A 19,063-nucleotide genomic window follows, 5' to 3' on the forward strand; every position below is an offset into this window, starting at 1 on the left:
TTTAAATTTAGGTGTTTTTTTAAAGATACATCTCCGAACATGTTTAATTAATATATAGCACGTGCGACAGTCCTCCCTCTTCTCCTTTTTAGTTTTTGAAACTTCTGAGATACTTTCATTGGAGTTCGTGAGCAACATTCTTACGGTGCATTTTTCAAGGATCAACACTAAGAGCATCCACTTAATATAATATATTATTTAACACTTTTCGATTATTTAAACCACTCAATTAAAATTTATAAATATCCATACTATCCATCTAAAACTCTAAAATGGGTCCCACTAATCACACAATATACACTAACTTTACATTTAATATAATAAATAATTGAAACAAAAAACTAAAGCCACGATGCTTTCTGCAGCAACGATAATATATTGATACCCCACCAATTGAATTAAAAAAATATTATTTTCTAACACACAATGTCATAAATATGTAATACCACTACTGATAATTATGCTCTAACTTTACTTCAAGTTTTCCAATCCCAACTCATTCCATTTACTACATTAAACATTTAGGGTTTAGGGTTTAGGGTGCAGTTGTTAGAGACATGCACTTTCATTTTGTTGCATTTTAGGTTCTTAGGGCAAGACTGGTCTGCGTTTTTGCCATTATTGAAAAACACGAGTTTATTCAGAGATGCATCTTCGAAAATGTGTTCTTAATGGTTTTCAAAGAAGCATTTTTTCCAAGAAAAATGGCTCCAAACAACACTAACAGACTCAACAGTGAAACCCAGAACGCGTCCGTTCGACGTGACAAGGCTAGACTTCAGAATAAGCAGGCCAGGGCTAGACGGGGAACCACCCCTAGGCCTCTTAATGGAGAAGCTTCGACTTTTAGGAGTCGTATGTTGAACAAGTGTTCTCGAGCACAAGAGGGGGTGAACTGTGGTATTTAAAATTTGTGATTAATTTTAACCTTTCTCGATTAAGATTGTTTTATTAGGTTTATAAGTGAGTAAGCATTGTAGAAGTAAAGTGTGGGAAAGTAAATTGCTGAGATTAAAAAGGATAGGATAAAAATATTCCACCAGAGAGTTATCTAGATTTGGCCGAACGTTGACCTAATCAAGTCCCTAATAATAGAATTATTCATATTTATTTAAATCGGTTTGTTTGATAGGCTTCAAAGGTTTTTTTGCGGCCTGTGGCCTAACCTTTTAACAAAATAGGCTTATCAAAAAGTCTGAGTCTTTTCTATTTTAAAAAAAGTCTGTCTTGACCCTATGTAGGCTAAGCGTTAGGCCCCTGTTATTGGCGTGACCTATTTTCACCCCTAGTTTTGATATAGAGTCGTTGCATATCATTAAGGTGTTGTTCAAATGTCTTGGGACGTCATTTTGGACTGAGTTAATCAATTAGACTAAAGTCTTAATCGATTAAATAAGCCAAATTTTTCTCTCAAGATATTTTTATAGCTCTTAAGTCATCTGATACTACTCTAAGGCATTTTTGAAATCTTTTTCTCTTGAAAATGTATTTTGAAAAATATTGTGTGTGTGTGTGTGTGTGTTACTTTAGTACTTCTTGAATTATTATCTTATCTTTACAATACTAAGTTCACTCAGACTAACATACAGACATGACTTTGGCGAGCTTTCACACTTTTGAAGAAGGCTTCATGATTCTTACTAGATAGTATCTGACTGTATAAAAACTTTTAATTTTGAGTCCTCTTTTGCAAGCACATATAGATCCTCACGCGTTGTCGTCTTTAAAACTTGAGATTACTTGCAAGCAAATAGATCCACATTCTCCCCCTGTTTGATGTTGACAATGCATCTCTCAAGGGAGGTGGTAACAAGAATGGATACATGTATTTTTAGGGTGATCAAACTATCCTTAATTAGTTAGAGAGTATACTCAACTCCCCTAAGAGTACACTTCTCCCCATTTGTCATTATAAAAAAGGAGTAACAAAATCAAAGCACATAAATTCCATATAAAAGGAACAAGTTACCTATTGTTGGTTTTGTGTTGGCAGCAATTTTGGCAAAACATAATGTTAGGATGTTCTGCGAGATGTTAAAGCAGATTTCTTAACATCTCTTCTGAAACTGAAAGATGTATCAGTCTCGATTTTAGGGTTTACTTTTCAGGTGTTTGTTTGCGCGTTTTGTTTGCATAATCTCAGGATGTATTTACTCGAGCTACTCTAACAATATTGGAGTGATTATGACCTGATTTCATGGAGGATTTTATGAGAAGATTGAACCCTATTTGATGGCCCAAGCCCACTCTTGCTTGCTATTGCTTCTACTATATAAAGTCTTGCAAATACTTATTAGGTGGTGGCTTTTATTTTTTTTAAAGGACTCTGTAGTTTTTGTTTTCCTATTGATTAGGTTTTCGAGTCTTTTATTGTGTTGCTTGTAATTCACTCTTGCATTGGTTTGATGCCATAGGTGGAGTGTTTTTATTAAGTTGTAATTTGTAGATCATCCATGAGATTTTAAGCGAGAGATGATCATGTGTGATCTCCAAAGCTATTAAGCAAGGAGAGTATTGTCAGTTTTCATAAGCTTTTAAGAATTGAGAATTGTGTGTATTGGAAGAGTGTCTTCTACTGTTGATTGTTTGTGTAGTTTGTCACAGGGTGCTGTGATTGAAGGGATTTGAGGAGGGCCTCATACCTAGGTGAGTCTTAGGTAGAAGTCATAGGAAGGATAGTGATTAAGTGAGAAGTTGTAAACATGGGAGTTTAACTTCAAATTGATACTATCGTATAGTGATTTTGTAACACCCCGAAAATTATTTCTAATTACTTAATTTAAGTAGGAAAATTATTTAATTGGAATAATTGATTTTATGAGGAACATTGGGAAATATTGGAAAATAATTATTGGGCCATGTGTGATGTTAGTAAGAAGGAGGTGTTAAGTTAGTAAAGCCCATTACTAATTTAATGTTATTTTATAAAATAATAAGGAATGGGAAGAAAGGAAAAAGGAACGTGAAAAGCAGAGCAGAAGAGACGAGAGATTGGGAAGCTGATACGTGAAGAGGAACAAAGAGGGAGAAGACCAATCAAGAATTTGGCTAAGGTAAGGGGTGATTACTCTAATTATATGGTATTATGATTTTGATGATAATAGGATTGAATTAAGGAATTAGAATCTCTATTTGGGATGTTAGGTTTTGTGAAATTCCAACACTGACATGTATGATTTGATGAATCGACTGCAATTGATGATGTAGTATTGTTATATGGTGTTGTGGTATGTTGTTTATGCATTAGAATCATGTATTTAGAGTATTTTTATGTTATTGGTGATCAATTTCATAATGGTATAAGTTGGTATGTGTTTGGGATGCATAAAAGCCTTAAAAATCATGTTTTTCAGCTACTGGGTTTGTGGGAACCGGTTCCCATGTGGGAGGAACTGGGTTCCAGTGTTTTTAAACGTTAAAAATGACATTTTTGGGTCCAGGAACCGGTTCCCATGTGGGAGGAACCGGGTTCCATTACAAATTCCAGCAGCACGTTTTGAAAACTGTTCTAACTTTAAAAGCTTCTAATTTTCAAACCGTAAGTCCGTTTTATACGCCGTTTTGGACGTTATTCCTTAAATTGAATGCTCTACCATATGAAATAAAGAAAACAACAATAACTTGATTTTATTTTGAAAAGTATCGTTTTCTTCAAATGTGGTTTATTCTTGTTTTGCATAGTTGATGAGGTGCAATGAATTGTTGTTTGCATGATTGAATATGTGCAATGATGTGTGTTGTTATAATGTGATTGCTTCTGCTTGTTATGCAAATGGATGTTGTTTGTGGTAAATATGGTTATCATGTGTTTTGATGAATGATGATGCAGATGGATGTTATTCATGGTAAATGTTGTTATCATGTGTTTTGATGAATGATGAAGATTGATTTGTTTTGAATGATGCATGATACATGTACATACTTGTTGTGACGTTATTGGTAAGATGTGATAAAGCGATGTTAAGCATCGGATTGATGATGATATAAGTATGTGACATGTGTGCATTCATTCATAAATCATTTGCATTGGACTCGTTGATGAACGGATCCTTGACGGCTAATTCCCATTGTGCGGAGATTAGCAGGCAGTCATCGTGTGCCCATGTGGGGTGTGAGCGATGAGGCAGTAGTCGTGTGCTCATGTGGGGTGTGAGCGACTAAAGGGCAGTATCGAAGAGAGAAGTCCTGTGAATGTGATTCACGAATTTTGGTGCCACATGCATAAGAGTCTGCATGGTCTTTGTATAAATTGTGACATGTCAGGATGAAATCCAGTGTTATGATTGTGTGGTGTTATTGGTGCATATTTTTGACTTATGCTTGTGATTGGTATGAATTGATAAATCTGAATATGCTAAGTAGGGTGGATAATTGCTTATGAAATTCTATATCTGATGATTTATAATGCTATTTAATTATGATGTAGTCTCACCCTTACTTTGATGATTTCAGATTGAAGTAGCGGTTTAAGCGATCGGTGAGGATGACTCGTAGAGTTTATCCGGTTATGTGGAGTCGTGTCGGTCATGCTCTGATCTTGTAACACTGGGGGTCGATAGTCTTAGAGTTACTTGATATACATCGTTGCCATTATTGGTTATGGATTATGTATTGTTGATTTGTTTAGATATGTTTCTTAACATTGTTAAAATGAGTTTCCGCTGTACTAAACACATGTTTTGATATTTGGTTTAATTCTAATAAAGCATGACAAACGACTTGGTATTTTATTTATTTTATTAATTGTAACATCCTTGTTGTATAATTACTCTGATCTTTATTATATTTTTCGCGGGGGTTTTAGAAGGGTGTTACAATAGTGGTATCAGAGCAGGTCGGTCCATCCGGCCAATTGTCGAGTCAGTTGAGTTGCACGACAGTTGAATACTGTCGGCATATTATCCCTTGGTATGCGACATGTGAGTGGATCACTGTCGGTACTTGGTTGTTTGTTGTGGAAGTTGGTTTGAAACAAGTGGGGGAGAGGCTTCACTTCTCGGTTATGTTTCAGTTGTAAGATGATTGACTCAGTAGGCTGTTGTTAGCACCATTGCAAGCGTTGTTGGAGTTGTTGTTTCCCAAATCGAAGGTGACTTGGAATTAGGACTTGACTGGTAGCTAAGTTGGAACATCTGGAAGGAAGATGATTAGAGGTAATTGATGATTATCTGTAGGAGAGGGAAATTAAGAAGTTGCAATGTATCAGCTCTGCTGAGGGGCTGCAAAGTTGTCAGTTGAGTAGCCTTACGTCTCGGAAGAGGTTCAGCTACAAGTTGCAAAGAGGATTGCGGTCGTAATGTTTCAGAAATCGCACTTCGGCGATGGGATGTGTTGCTCAAGTTATAAGAATGTTTGGAAGTGAAGAGATATGATAAGAGGCTGTTTGGAATATGATCGAGTTGAAGAGAATGAGTTTTGGAGTGAAATTTTCGTAAGCAAAACGCAGGAAAATTGTTGAATAGCTGCAGAACTTCGAAAAATTCATAACTGGAGTTCTGGACATCCGATTTGAGTTCCGTTTGAAGCGTCAGAAAGCTAAAGAGATGAACTTTGTTATAAAAGTGGTTGCAGCAGCTGTAACATATTTAATTGTGACAGGATGATGTTGGAAAGAGGTGAAGTTGCGGTTACGCGTGCTCTTAGAACTAGACTTGTTTGTTGGTACGACACGGGATGTCAGTGTCAGAGTTGAAAGGATTGAAGGAATAATTACAAGGTTTGTTGAGAAGCAATTTTAGGAATTAAGTGTACCATTTGAGGAGTTTTGAAAATATCATTTAAGGTGTCGCTGCATGGCGTCAATGTTGCAATTTCGGACAACGATTGGAAAATTCATATCTTGAGATCCGAGTGTCTGATTTAAGCGCCGTTTGGGGCATTGTGAAGCTGGCTTAATAACCATGATATATGTTGTTATTTTATGTTTAAAACTTGTTTGAAATGTGTTCCCATTATAAAAACAGAGGCGTGGGAATTTTGGGTTGTTGGGAACCGGTTCCCAGATAGAGACAACCCGGTTCCCCATAGTAAAAATCAGAGACGAGTTATGGGAAGCAGCCAGGAACCGGTTCCTGTGTGGGAGGAACCGGGTTCCACTGTGTGTTTTTGGAAAATTGTTTTTACTTTAAAAACCCATAACTTTTGATCCTATGAGGAGATATTCTGAAGTCGGTTAAGGAAGCGCAAAACTTGTTGAATAGGAATGCCTACTACCGTGATTGTTTGAAACAAAATTGAGTAGAATATGTTGTTGAGGAATAAGTTGATGAGGTGTTCGGTAATAAAGATGATTTGAGTACCGATGGATTTTAGTGAGGAGTGAATTAGTAGAAAAGGTGAAATAAGTTTTAGTACGGTTGAAGTCGTATTTATGATGCCAAAGCAACGACATGTATAGAAGAAGAATTGTAGAGGATTTCTTACACCTATTGGTGTGAGGAAGAATTGTTGAGATTCCGAGTGGAATGATACTTGGACGCAAAAGATGTCATGGGATTTAGAGTGAAACCACGAGTTATGAATGTTATCGCGGTCTTTTGCTAGATGAGGATTTTGATTCAGAACGAGATAAATAGAAAGGTACGAGTATATTAGTGATTATGAAGTTGGAAGTACTTATCAGGTGTGTGATGCTAAGTGACCATGAAGCGTATTATGTAAAATGTTTGGATGTTGGTATCTCACTGACAAGATCCAATGAGAGGGAAGTGTGCGAGTTGTAAAGACTCAGAGTGAACTATTGGACTATGACGATGTTAATGAGTTTGAGTGCAAACTCGGAAAAGGACACTATTATGTAGTAACGACGGTTTATGCTTAAATATGGTTGTCGGCTATCTATTGACAAATTGAGGACTTGATCACCCTTAATCTCTTGTTGATAGTAGACGGAATCATATAGATAGGATGAGCTTGTTTGTTACCTTAATGGTTTAGGATATGATGGATACTAAGCCGTGAGAATAATCACTCACCATGTTGTGTGAATTTATGAAGAAGTGAATATGAAAGAGTGCAACATATTGGACGGTGATTTAAGACGGGTAATCAGAGTCGCGCAGCGAAAGTGTGATGCGGAGTAGTGTGCGAGTGTTACTCGTGGGCAGTGAGGAATTAATATGTCATGAGCCTACATAGAGGATATGTATTGATCTATATGTTGGATTTATAATCTAGTGGATGAAAGGATGTCGTTCCGGAGAATTAGAACTCTTTTGAATAATTGTCGAGATGATGAGCATGTTATTGTGGCTGTACGTGGTTGACGAGTATGTATTCAGCAAAGTTAGGCGATGAGTTGATACTATATGATGCTATAATAATTTTGTACTGTTGTAAGGTGTTATTATAGATTTCCATATATAATGAGGGATTATACTCTATGAAGGACGAAGTTGATTTAATTCTTAGAGAATAGCGGGATTCAGTTTGAGCTATTTTGTAAGCAATGGTATATTAAGGCTGATGAGTGTGATTATAATTACTTGTGTGTACTCGTTCTGATGGTTAGAATGTTTAAATAGAGGAAGTAAATCAGGACTTTGTTTTTGAGTGCGAGTAAGTGTTGCTAAATGGTAGATTAGTACCATGTATGATAAAGAAGGATTCTGGAACGAATGAGTAAAGAGAGTTGGAATTGGATAAAGATGAGAAATCTAATTAGTAATGATGATTGTAATGAGTAATCAAATAATGCAAAAAAAGCATAATGTAACATGTTGGATAATTGCTGGTATGACTTGAGAGGAGTCAGATAGTTGAAATTCAATGGTATAGGAATGTTATTATCGAGCTCTTGAAGGAAGCAGTTGGTGAAAAGTGTAAGTGTTATTTCATCACTCAGATGGAAAAGTGTGTCTAAAGTTGGTACGTTCGGTAGATGGAATGCTTTACTGCAGTGTTGATCGGGTGTGGTCATACCATGGTTGTGTAACTATATTATTCAGTTATTGGGTGTATTGTATGAGTCGCACCTCGACGTTTCATTGTCATTAACCTTTTGGAGACATAGCGAGTGGTACACCTGTGGGGTGGTCGAATGTGACGTAAGAGTTGAGATTTGAATGCATGAGGTATGCTTTCTGTTGATTATGTCAGATTAATCTTGAGGATCGACTAGGGAAATGTTACTTGTGAACTGGAGAGTCAGATGACGGACTCCTATCCAGAACTTTCACTTGAAGTATGTTTTCGAGGACGAAAACTCTTTTAGTGGGGGAGAGTTGTAACACCCCGAAAATTATTTCTAATTAATTAATTTAAGTAGGAAAATTATTTATTGGAATAATTGATTTTCTGAGGAACATTGGGAAATATTGGAAAATAGTTATTGGGCCATGTGTGATGTTAGTAAGAAGGAGGTGTTAAGTTAGTAAAGCCCATTACTAATTTAACGTTATTTTATAAAATAATAAGGAATGGGAAGAAAGGAAAAAGGAACGTGAAAAACAGAGCAGAAGAGACGAGAGATTGGGAAGCTGATACGTGAAGAGGAACAAAGAGGGAGAAGACCAATCAAGAATTTGGCTAAGGTAAGGGGTGATTACTCTAATTATATGGTATTATGATTTTGATGATAATAGGATTGAATTAAGGAATTAGAATCTCTATTTGGGATGTTAGGTTTTGTGAAATTCCAACACTGACATGTATGATTTGATGAATCGACTGCAATTGATGATGTAGTATTGTTATATAGTGTTGTGGTATGTTGTTTGTGCATTAGAATCATGTATTTAGAGTATTTTGATGTTATTGGTGATCAATTTCGTAATGGTATAAGTTGGTATGTGTTTGGGATGCATAAAAGCCTTAAAAATCATGTTTTTCAGCTACTGGGTTCGTGGGAACCGGTTCCCATGTGGGAGGAACCGGGTTCCAGTGTTTTTAAACGTTAAAAATGACATTTTTGGGTCCAGGAACCGGTTCCCATGTGGGAGGAACCGGGTTCCAGTACAAATTCCAGCAGCACGTTTTGAAAACTGTTCTAACTTTAAAAGCTTCTAATTTTCAAACCGTAAGTCCGTTTTATACGCCGTTTTGGACGTTGTTCCTTAAATTGAATGCTCTACCATATGAAATAAATAAAACAACAATAACTTGATTTTATTTTGAAAAGTATCGTTTTCTTCAAATGTGGTTTATTCTTGTTTTGCATAGTTGATGAGGTGCAATGAATTGTTGTTTGCATGATTGAATATGTGCAATGATGTGTGTTGTTATAATGTGATTGCTTCTGCTTGTTATGCAAATGGATGTTGTTCATGGTAAATATGGTTATCATGTGTTTTGATGAATGATGATGCAGATGGATGTTATTCATGGTAAATGTTGTTATCATGTGTTTTGATGAATGATGAAGATTGATTTGTTTTGAATGATGCATGATACATGTACATACTTGTTGTGACGTTATTGGTAAGATGTGATAAAGCGATGTTAAGCATCGGATTGATGATGATATAAGTATGTGACATGTGTGCATTCATTCATAAATCATTTGCATTGGACTCGTTGATGAACGGATCCTTGACGGCTAATTCCCATTGTGCGGAGATTAGCAAGCAGTCATCGTATGCCCATGTGGGGTGTGAGCGATGAGGCAGTAGTCGTGTGCCCATGTGGGGTGTGAGCGACTAAAGGGCAGTATCGAAGAGAGAAGTCCTGTGAATGTGATTCACGAATTTTGGTGCCACATGCATAAGAGTTTGCATGGTCTTTGTATAAATTGTGACATGTCAGGATGAAATCCGGTGTTATGATTGTGTGGTGTTATTGGTGCATATTTTTGACTTATGCTTGTGATTGGTATGAATTGATAAATCTGAATATGCTAAGTAGGGTGGATAATTGCTTATGAAATTCTATATCTGATGATTTATAATGCTATTTAATTATGATGTAGTCTCACCCTTACTTTGATGATTTCAGATTGAAGTAGCGGTTTAAGCGATCGATGAGGATGACTCGTAGAGTTTATCCGGTTATGTGGAGTCGTGTCGGTCATGCTCTGATCTTGTAACACTGGGGGTCGATAGTCTTAGAGTTACTTGATATACATCGTTGCCATTATTGGTTATGGATTATGTATTGTTGATTTGTTTAGATATGTTTCTTAACATTGTTAAAATGAGTTTCCGCTGTGCTAAACACATGTTTTGATATTTGGTTTAATTCTAATAAAGCATGACAAACGACTTGGTATTTTATTTATTTTATTAATTGTAACATCCTTGTTGTATAATTACTTTGATCTTTATTATATTTTTCGCGGGGGTTTTTAGAAGGGTGTTACAGATTTCATCCCTGGCTTTGTAGCCCCTAGAGTAGGAAGGTTGTTCCGAACTGGGTAAACACTTTCGCGTGTCTTTTACTTTTTTGTACTGTTTTAATACTGATATCCACTTGTCCCATAGATGTTAGTCCTCAAATATCTGTGTCGTGACATCTCATTCGACATCTCATATCCGATACCAAAATTTCAATTGGTATCAGAGCTGGCATCCTGCTTTACATCTGGGTGAGATCTAGGGAAGTTACTTTTTGGTACGATGGACAAGGAAGGAGGATTTGTAAACAAACCACCTGTTCTGAACGGAAGCAACTATGACTATTGGAAACCACGTATGGTGGCCTTCTTAAAATCCTTGGACAGCAAGGCTTGGAAAGCCGTAGTGAAAGGATGGATACATCCTGTTATACTGGATTCAAATAAGCAACCCACATCTAAGTTGAAGCGTGAAGAAGATTGGGATAAAGATGAGGATGAACTTGCCCTTGGAAACTCAAAAGCCTTGAACGCTATATTCAATGGAATTGACAAGAACATCTTCAGATTAGTGAACACATGTGAAGTTGATAAAGATGCATGGAAAATTCTTAAAACTGCTCATGAAAGAACATCTAAAGTGAAAATGTCCATACTTCAGCTACTCACCACCCAATTTGAAAATCTAAGGATGAGGGAAGATTAAAGTATTCATGAATTCCATATGAATATCCTTGAGATAGCAAATGCATCAAGTGCCTTTGGAGAGAAGATGCCTGAAGATAAACTGGTGAGAAAGATGCTGAAATATCTTCCCAAGAGATTTGATATGAAGGTCACTGCCATAGAAGAAGCCCAAGACATTAACCAGCTAAAATTGGATGAACTAGTTTGATCCCTTCAGACTTTTGAATTGAACATCAATGAAAGGTCTGAAAAGAAGAACAAAGGCATAGCCTTTGTAGCCAACTCTAAAGATAAAGTGGAGGAATGTAATCTGAGTATAGAGGAGGGAATAGCCAATGCTATAGCTCTGCTTGGGAGACAATTCAACAAGGTAATAAAGCAGATGGGAAGGAACCAGAAATCAAATGTCAAGAACAACTCATCTGACATCCTTAAATCAAATGTCCTTGAAAGAAGAAGGAATGAAGAAAAATACACTAAAGGGAAGGGTATATTGTGCCTTGAATGTGAAGGGTTTGGACATGTTAAGGCTGAATGTCCTACATATCTTAAGAAACAGAAGAAGGGCCTTACTGTGACTTGGTCTGAAGAGGACTCTAAAAGTGACCTTGAAAAGGAGTCCGTCAAACATGTGAAAGCCTTAACAGGTAGATGGGGGTCTAATGAAGAATCTAGTAATGATGAACTAACCTATGATGAACTAATTGTATCATACCAGGAACTATATCTCAGAAGCACTGAACTCTGCCAAAAGAAAAAAAGTCTTATACACAACCTGAAGGCAGAAAAGAGAGAGCACCTGAAAACCATCTTTAGGTTGGGAGAAGAAGTGGCTTCTTTGAAGTCTGAACTTGACAGAGTTCACAAGTCTGCCAGGATGTTGAATAATGGGACTGACTCATTAGATGAAATCCTTCAAATGGGAAGAATGACAAGAGACATGAGCGGATTAGGATTCAGGGAGATCAAGATGTCTGTTTCAGACTCCACTCGTCCTAAGTCTAGTCCTAAGATGACGAATCAGATGTTTCAACACCATGGCAAGAGTAGAGTTGCTCACACAAAGAATAAATTCTGGCACTGGAGGTGTCATCACTGTGGAATATTTGGACACATAAGACCTTTCTGTTTTAGACTACATGGGTTCCCAAAGCCTACCCCTCTCCTTAAGTCTGATGAGGTTGGTTTCAATAACAAAAAGATGCAACACTGGGTTCCTACGAATGCTGTTACCAGTCTTATGGCGCATACCTCAATTAGAGGTTTATCCAAGGATGAATGGTACTTTGACAGTGGATGTTCAAGGCATATGACACATGCCAAAGATATGTTAGTAGATGTTAAACCTTACTTCTCCAGTCATGTGACTTTTGGGGATGGAGCTAAAGGTGAAATAAAAGGGACTAGAAAACTGGAGTGCTCAGGAGTTTCAAATCTTAATGATGTGCTGTTTGTGAAAGGATTGATGACCAATCTAATAAGCATAAGCCAGCTGTGTGATTAAGGACTCAGAGTAAACTTCACCAAATCTGAGTGTTTCGTTATCAATAAGAAGAATGAAGTAGTTATGAAGGGAGTTAGGACTAAGGATAAATGTTATGTATGGGTTCCTTAAGAACTAAGCTACCCCTCCACATGTCAAAGACTTCAAAGTGAAGGAAAATCCATGATTCCTATAAAGTATACTAATGATGTGATACTTAGTGGGATGTTTTATGAAATATTTCAACATTGTGTCAAACAAGCGAAGTCAGGAGGTGGGGTGAGTGCCGCTGATAAGCTAACCCACCCTCGTGGTCTACAAGCCAAGTAGATGGAAGACTCTATATTTTTACCTCAGAGTAAATATGGTAAAAATATAACCAAGAAACTTGATATTTTGAGAGGAAAATTGGGGATCTGCGCTCATAAGGATTTATAGCAATTAATAGGGTGTGGGAATTTTATACAAGTGACTTTATGGTGGTCTTACCAAAAGCAATTAATTCAAAATCACTCCATATACTTTCCCACACACCATATCATTCCTATTTTCCGTTTCAACAACCTATTCATCTTCCTTCTCAGAAAAGGAACTCTGCTTCATCACCATATCGCTAATCATAAGAATGTCAAGATGTCTTCCTCAGAAACTTCTACTGGTGAAGAAACAATGTTTGCTCTCTTCTCTAGGGCTCAGCCGGTGAACATCTCGGCTGGTAATGCGATTGCCGCTGCTCCTTTAACCACAGTCTACAACACTGTTTTGGCATTGATGGAACCCCAAACTTCACATGCAACAAGCTCTGAAGGACCTTTTGTAGGTAATTATTCCAACCCTGCTCTTGACAAAATCAAAGAAGGTAGTACATATGTTGATAGAGCGATTAGACGTCTAGTCTCTAGGGTGTTGAATGAAGATATTCATGTGGCTGGTATTTCTCGACCCCTTTCCCAAATTGTTCCTCCCACCTATAATGATGAAGTAGAACAGATAACTGATTCCTCTAAAAGTGATGACTCTGATAACAATCTACACAAATTTGTTGACTCTGTGCTAAAAACTACTAGAGCTAGAGGAGAAGGAAACACGGAGGCATCATCTGCTAGGGGATCTCATCCATCCAATCAGGATGAACTGGGCAATAAGACGGTAAATCCCATCGTTAATGTCATTGACTTATCCTCTGATGATGAACTCATCAAAAGTGTGAATTCTAGGATTGCAAAGAGGCTGCGGACTAGAAAAGGTAAAGTTATGGCTGATACAAATTCACCCAAACCTAAACAGAAGCAGGTCACTGTGGGGTCGTTAAAGGCTTTGAGCAAAGTGAGTGTTTCTTCTAAGAAGAGAAAGATTAGGACAAAGATTGGTTCTGAAGATGATATTGGTGATGTTCAGGACATCACGCGTGTAAAGAAAACTGTGACCAAGCAGTCATCTGTTAATGTTCCAGACGCTCCCATGGAAAACATCTCCTTTCATTCTATTGACAGTGTAGGAAGATGGAAATTTGTGTATCAAAGAAGGATTACCATGGAGAGAGAACTAGGTCAGGATGCTCTCAAAATCAAGGAGACCATGGACCTAATTTCTGATTCTAGGCTCATTAAAACTGTAGTTGGCTTTGCTAAATGCTATGAGGTTCTGGTTAAGGAGTTTGTTGTGAACATCCCCGTGGACTGTGCTGACCCTGGAAGCCAGAATTTCAGGAAAATCTATGCAAGGGGTAAATGCGTTCACTTCTCCCCTACGGTGATCAACAGGTATTTGGGTAGAAGTGAGAATGAAGGATGTGACCTAGAGGTGACTGATAATCAAGTTTGAAGGGAGATCACTGCAAATCAAGTCACTACTTGGCCTATGAGAGGGAAATTGTGTGCTGGGAAACTCAGTGTGAAATATGCCATACTGCACAGGAATGGAGCTGCCAATTGGGTTCCCACCAATCATACTTCAACAGTGGCAGTTGGGTTGGGGAAGTTTCTTTATACTGTGGGTACCAAAACTAGCTTAGACTATGGTACTTATATTTTTTAGCAGACTATGAGACATGCTGCAACCAATGCCACCAAAATGCCTATTGCATTTCCTTCCTTGATCCGTGGTGTTGTCCTCAACCAGCACCCTGGAATCTTGTTAAGCACTGATGTGGTTTGTAAGAGAGAGTCTGCCCATGAAAAATTATTTGCAGGTAAACATGTTGCAGATATTGTCCTGGCATCTGCTGAGAAGAAACCGTCTACCAAAGATGATGTGATTTCAGCTCTAGAGGAGACTTGCAAGGACCTGGATGAGATCATTGCTACTAGTACCAAAAGGAAGCTTGATATTGAACAATTAATAAAGACTCTTGAAGAGTCTGATGGCAATAGGACTGGTGACAACACTGAAAAAGAACTTGCTAAGGCCCATCGTTCTGTTGAAGGCACTGATACACAGGACTCTGATGACCATATTGAGGACCACACCTCAGGTGAAACTACTGATGAGGATGAACATGATGTCTTTGGTTTTGGTTCCGATGAGGAAGATTGAGGGGTTTGGCTCTGTTTTATAATTGCTTCATAACCTTCATTTTGGCACCTTATTGTGCTTGGTCTGTACTAATACTTATTATGGTTCTAGCTATTGGTTGATATTTATATATCCCTACTCTTATATTAGTGTTATATGTTTGACATATTATGGCTAAAAAGGGGGGAGAGAGTAGAGTAGAAAGCCTTATAGTCTATTTTTTTTGCTACCGGTTATGTTGTGAGTTTGTGGGGGAGCTAATAATGAAGGGGAGCAACTGTAGTGCTCTGATTAGCTTCTCTATATTTATTATTGCTGCCGCTGCCTTGATTGTTGATTGTGCTGTTGTGCTATACTAATGTTTTAGCCAAAATTTGCCAAAGGGGGATTTTGTTGGTTCTGTGTTGGCAGCAATTTTGGAAAAACATCATGTTAGGATGTTCTGCGAGATGTTAAAGCAGATGTCTTAACATCTCTTCTAAAACTGAACGGTGTGTCAGTCTCAATATTAGGGTTTACTTTTCAGGTGTTTGTTTGTGCGTTTTGTTTGCATAATCTCGGGATGTATTTACTCGAGCTACTCCAACAATATTGGAGTGATTATAACTTGATTTCATGGAGGCTTTTATGAGAATATTGAACCCTATTTGATGGCCCAATCCCACTTTTGCTCACTGCTGCTTCTGCTATATAAAGTCTTACGAATCCTTATTACGTGGTGGCTTTTGTTTTTTTTAAAGGACTCTGTAGTTTATGTTTACCTAGTGATTAGGTTTTCAAGTCTTTTATTGTGTTGCTTGTAATCCACTCTTGCATTGGTTTGATGCTAGAGGTGGAGTGTTTTTATTGAGTTGTAATTTGTAGATCATCCATGAGCTTTTAAGAGAGAGATGATCATGTGTGATCTCCGAAGCTGTTAAGCAAGGAGAGTAGTGTCAGTTCTCATAAGATTTTAAGCATTGAGAATTGTGTGTCTTGGAAGAGTGTCTTCTACTGTTGATTGTTTGTGTAGTTTGACACAGGGTGCTGTGATTGAAGGGATTTGAGGAGGGCCTCATACCTAGGTGAGTCTTCGGTAGAAGTCATAGGAAGGGTAGTGATTAAGTGAGAAGTTGTAAACATGGGAGTTTAATTCAAAATGATACACTCGTATAGTGATTTCATCACTGGCTTGGTAGCCCCCAGAGTAGGAAGGTTGTTCCGAACTAGGTAAACACTTTCGTGTGTCTTTTACTTTTTTGTACTATTTTACTACTGATATCCACTTGTCCCATAGCTGTTACTTCTCAGATATATGTGTCGTGACATCTCATTTGACATCTCATTTGACATCTCATATCCGATACCAGAATTTCAGAGATGGACAATAACAGCCTAGAGTAAGGTAAAGGGTATAAAATCTTATTTCTCCAGGAAGGTAGTATCCAACTTTGAAATCAATTGGTAAGTAAGATTTGGAGAACTTTTCCCCTTGATTATTTCTCAAACAGAACTCAAAACTCTTTGAAACTTTATAAATTGATAGGGAATTATGTTGTCTACTTCTTTCTTTCTCAAATTATTTTCAATGGATAATCACCTTGTCTTAGGAAATCTTTGGGACAACTTCTTTTTTAGCCTCCTGAAGCCTCAAATTAATATTGGACTCTGAGCATGCTGTATTTGACACCCTTTTTCTTCACATAAAATTGAAACTTAACTATAGGTTAGTAGAAAATTAATATTAATTGACTAAACAATAAATAAATCATTTACTTGAGAATTAATCAAAGTTTTTCCGATTTTTCAATCTCTATTAAATGAACTACCTCAAAATCTCAAGGTAACTTCCTCTTTCGAGGAAATGACAAACCACCATCGATTTTCCTTCTCTATGAATTGTTTAATACGATAGTTGTATCAACCATTAGAACAGATAAATCCATTTACCATTTTAACCTTTTAATAGGTTTCATGACCGCAGTCGGTTAATAATACCATCAACATCACCATCTTGATCACATCTGATGGGAGATGTGTGGTGTCTTTTTTTTACCTCCCCGTTTCACTTGGGAGGACGGCACGCTAGACCCTTCACGCGAAATTTGGAAGGAGAATGCGCCCGGGATGGGATGAATTTTGTTTCAGTTCTTCCTACGATATCACACGAACTTTCTTATTGTCCTACGAGTAGGAAAGGAAAAAAAGATCTCAACTAAACCCTAGGAGTTTGCTAAGTGTGGGGATTTCACCTAGACTAGAAATTCTGGAGTTCGGGGGGTCGGTTATACATAGGGAAGAGTTTAAGCACCCTACATATCCGTAGTACTCTACGGGAACCTTCTATGTGTCATTGTGATTGTGTTTATTGCTAATGATTGGGAAAGTTTCTCCTTTGTGTTAGGAGAAGGAATTGAATTGATTAAAAAAAGACAGACAGACAGACAAACTGACTATTTTTGGTATTTTATTAGCTCGCTGAGATTCCACCACAAACATTAAAAGAGTGACAGAATAACTGAATTCATTTCATTCAAGAGAGGGAGCCTACTTGGTTGATCAAGTATGACAACCAACATGCTTCTTGAATGAAAGAAAGATGCTCGTCCAAATTAGGGAAAGTTAATCACATGTCTGGTTACACTGCCAGCTCATGCCTTTCAAAATCCTAAATGGGAGACTTGGTTAAAAATTAAAATGAAATGTAATGTTTGTTTGTTTGAATGTGGTGAGATAGAAGAAAGATCTCTCTATAGAGATAAGCTATGTCTATCTACTGTATAAAAGATTTGACCTTTTAGCTGGCTTGAATGAGGCCCAAGCTTGAGGCTTTTGATTGATTTATTTGACTCTGGGAGATAACCTTACTGGGGAGAATTTAAACTAAGGAGTTTTTGTGTTCTGTACAAAGCCCAGAATTGAGGCTGACTCTAGTTGGAGAGTGTTTATTTGATGGACTTTTATTTGGCGTTCTGTACAAAGCCCAAAATTGTGGCTGACTCTACTTAGGGAGACTCTATTTGTGTGCCTTGTATGAAGCCCAAGGTTGTGGCTAACTGCTAAGGATAACTGAGTTTTTTAAGACTATGGATGACTCTATTTTGTGTGCCTTGTACAAAGCCCAAGGTTGTGGCTGACTCTTACTGAGGATGGTTATTAATTTGTGCCTTGTATGAAGCCCAAGGTTGTGGCTACTCTAGCTAGGGGGAATATTATTTTCTGCCTTGTACAAAGCCCAAGGTTGTGGCGGACTTTTAAAGAAACTGAGTATGGAAGACTCTATGGGGGAAAAGATCCTAGAGATTAGGAATCTTTGACACAGGGAAATATGGTTTATCTGCCTTGTACAAAGCCCAAGGTTGTGGCTACAAAACGAAAGACTCACTGGGGGAGTTTTATTCTGCTAGAGGTTTTAACAAACTAATTTATTATTTTTATGTTTTTGGAAGCTAACCCTTTCCAGGGATTTTGACTCAGCTGGAGAAATTGACTATTAAAAGACTGAATTTTTATCATGTTTTTTGGAGGCTGACCCTTTCCAGGGGTTTTGACTCTTTTGGGGAAAATATCTCTTAAGAGAATGAATCTTTAGTTTTGAAGGAGTGATTTTGGAGGCTGACCCTTTCCAAGGGTTTTTGTTAAAATGAAAGAATGATTTGGAGGCTAACCCTTTCCAGGGATTTTTATTAAAATGGAAGAATGATTGGAGGCTAACCCTTTCCAGGGATTTTTGTTGAAATGGATGGCAGAAAGATTATCTAGTGGAGACTTCTTGTTTTAAAGCCCAAGATTAAGGCTGACTCTTGCTGGTGATAAGCAAATATGGATCCTAGACTCTGCTAAGGAAGATTGATGAAGATAAGGGTGACAGAGACTGTCCATGTCTCTCATTCCAAAAAGTGTACTCAATATGAAATTGAGACAATCTTAGCTTATTTAAAGTCTGGTTTAAAGAATAGAAGAAACTCACCAGGATAGGCTAAAAGGTAACTAAAGACCTGTTCCTATGTTTATAAGAAACCTGATGGATCCTTGTATACAAGCTCAAGAGGAAGCTGGAAATGCTTTTAAGAAGCCTGTGGGTCCTTGTACAAAGCCCAAGAGGAGGCTAATCGAGGGTCCTTGTTATAGCA

General features: G+C 37.5%; 1 protein-coding gene across 1 annotated transcript; it reads left to right on the plus strand.

Moving 5' to 3' along the window:
- Positions 1–13,070: 13,070 nt before the first annotated feature.
- Positions 13,071–14,261, plus strand: LOC131593172 (uncharacterized). Its single transcript, XM_058865445.1, has one exon. It carries the CDS (start codon positions 13,071–13,073, stop codon positions 14,259–14,261), a length of 1,191 nt encoding a protein of 396 aa, XP_058721428.1.
- Positions 14,262–19,063: the final 4,802 nt, after the last annotated feature.

Source organism: Vicia villosa, linkage group LG1 (assembly GCF_029867415.1).
Source record: "Vicia villosa cultivar HV-30 ecotype Madison, WI linkage group LG1, Vvil1.0, whole genome shotgun sequence".
In the NCBI taxonomy this organism is placed as follows: Eukaryota; Viridiplantae; Streptophyta; class Magnoliopsida; order Fabales; family Fabaceae; genus Vicia; species Vicia villosa.

What these genes read in the sequence shown, in the direction of transcription:
- LOC131593172 (XM_058865445.1), top strand. Translation starts at nt 13,071, where the DNA reads ATGTCTTCCTCAGAAACTTCTACTGGTGAAGAAACAATGTTTGCTCTC.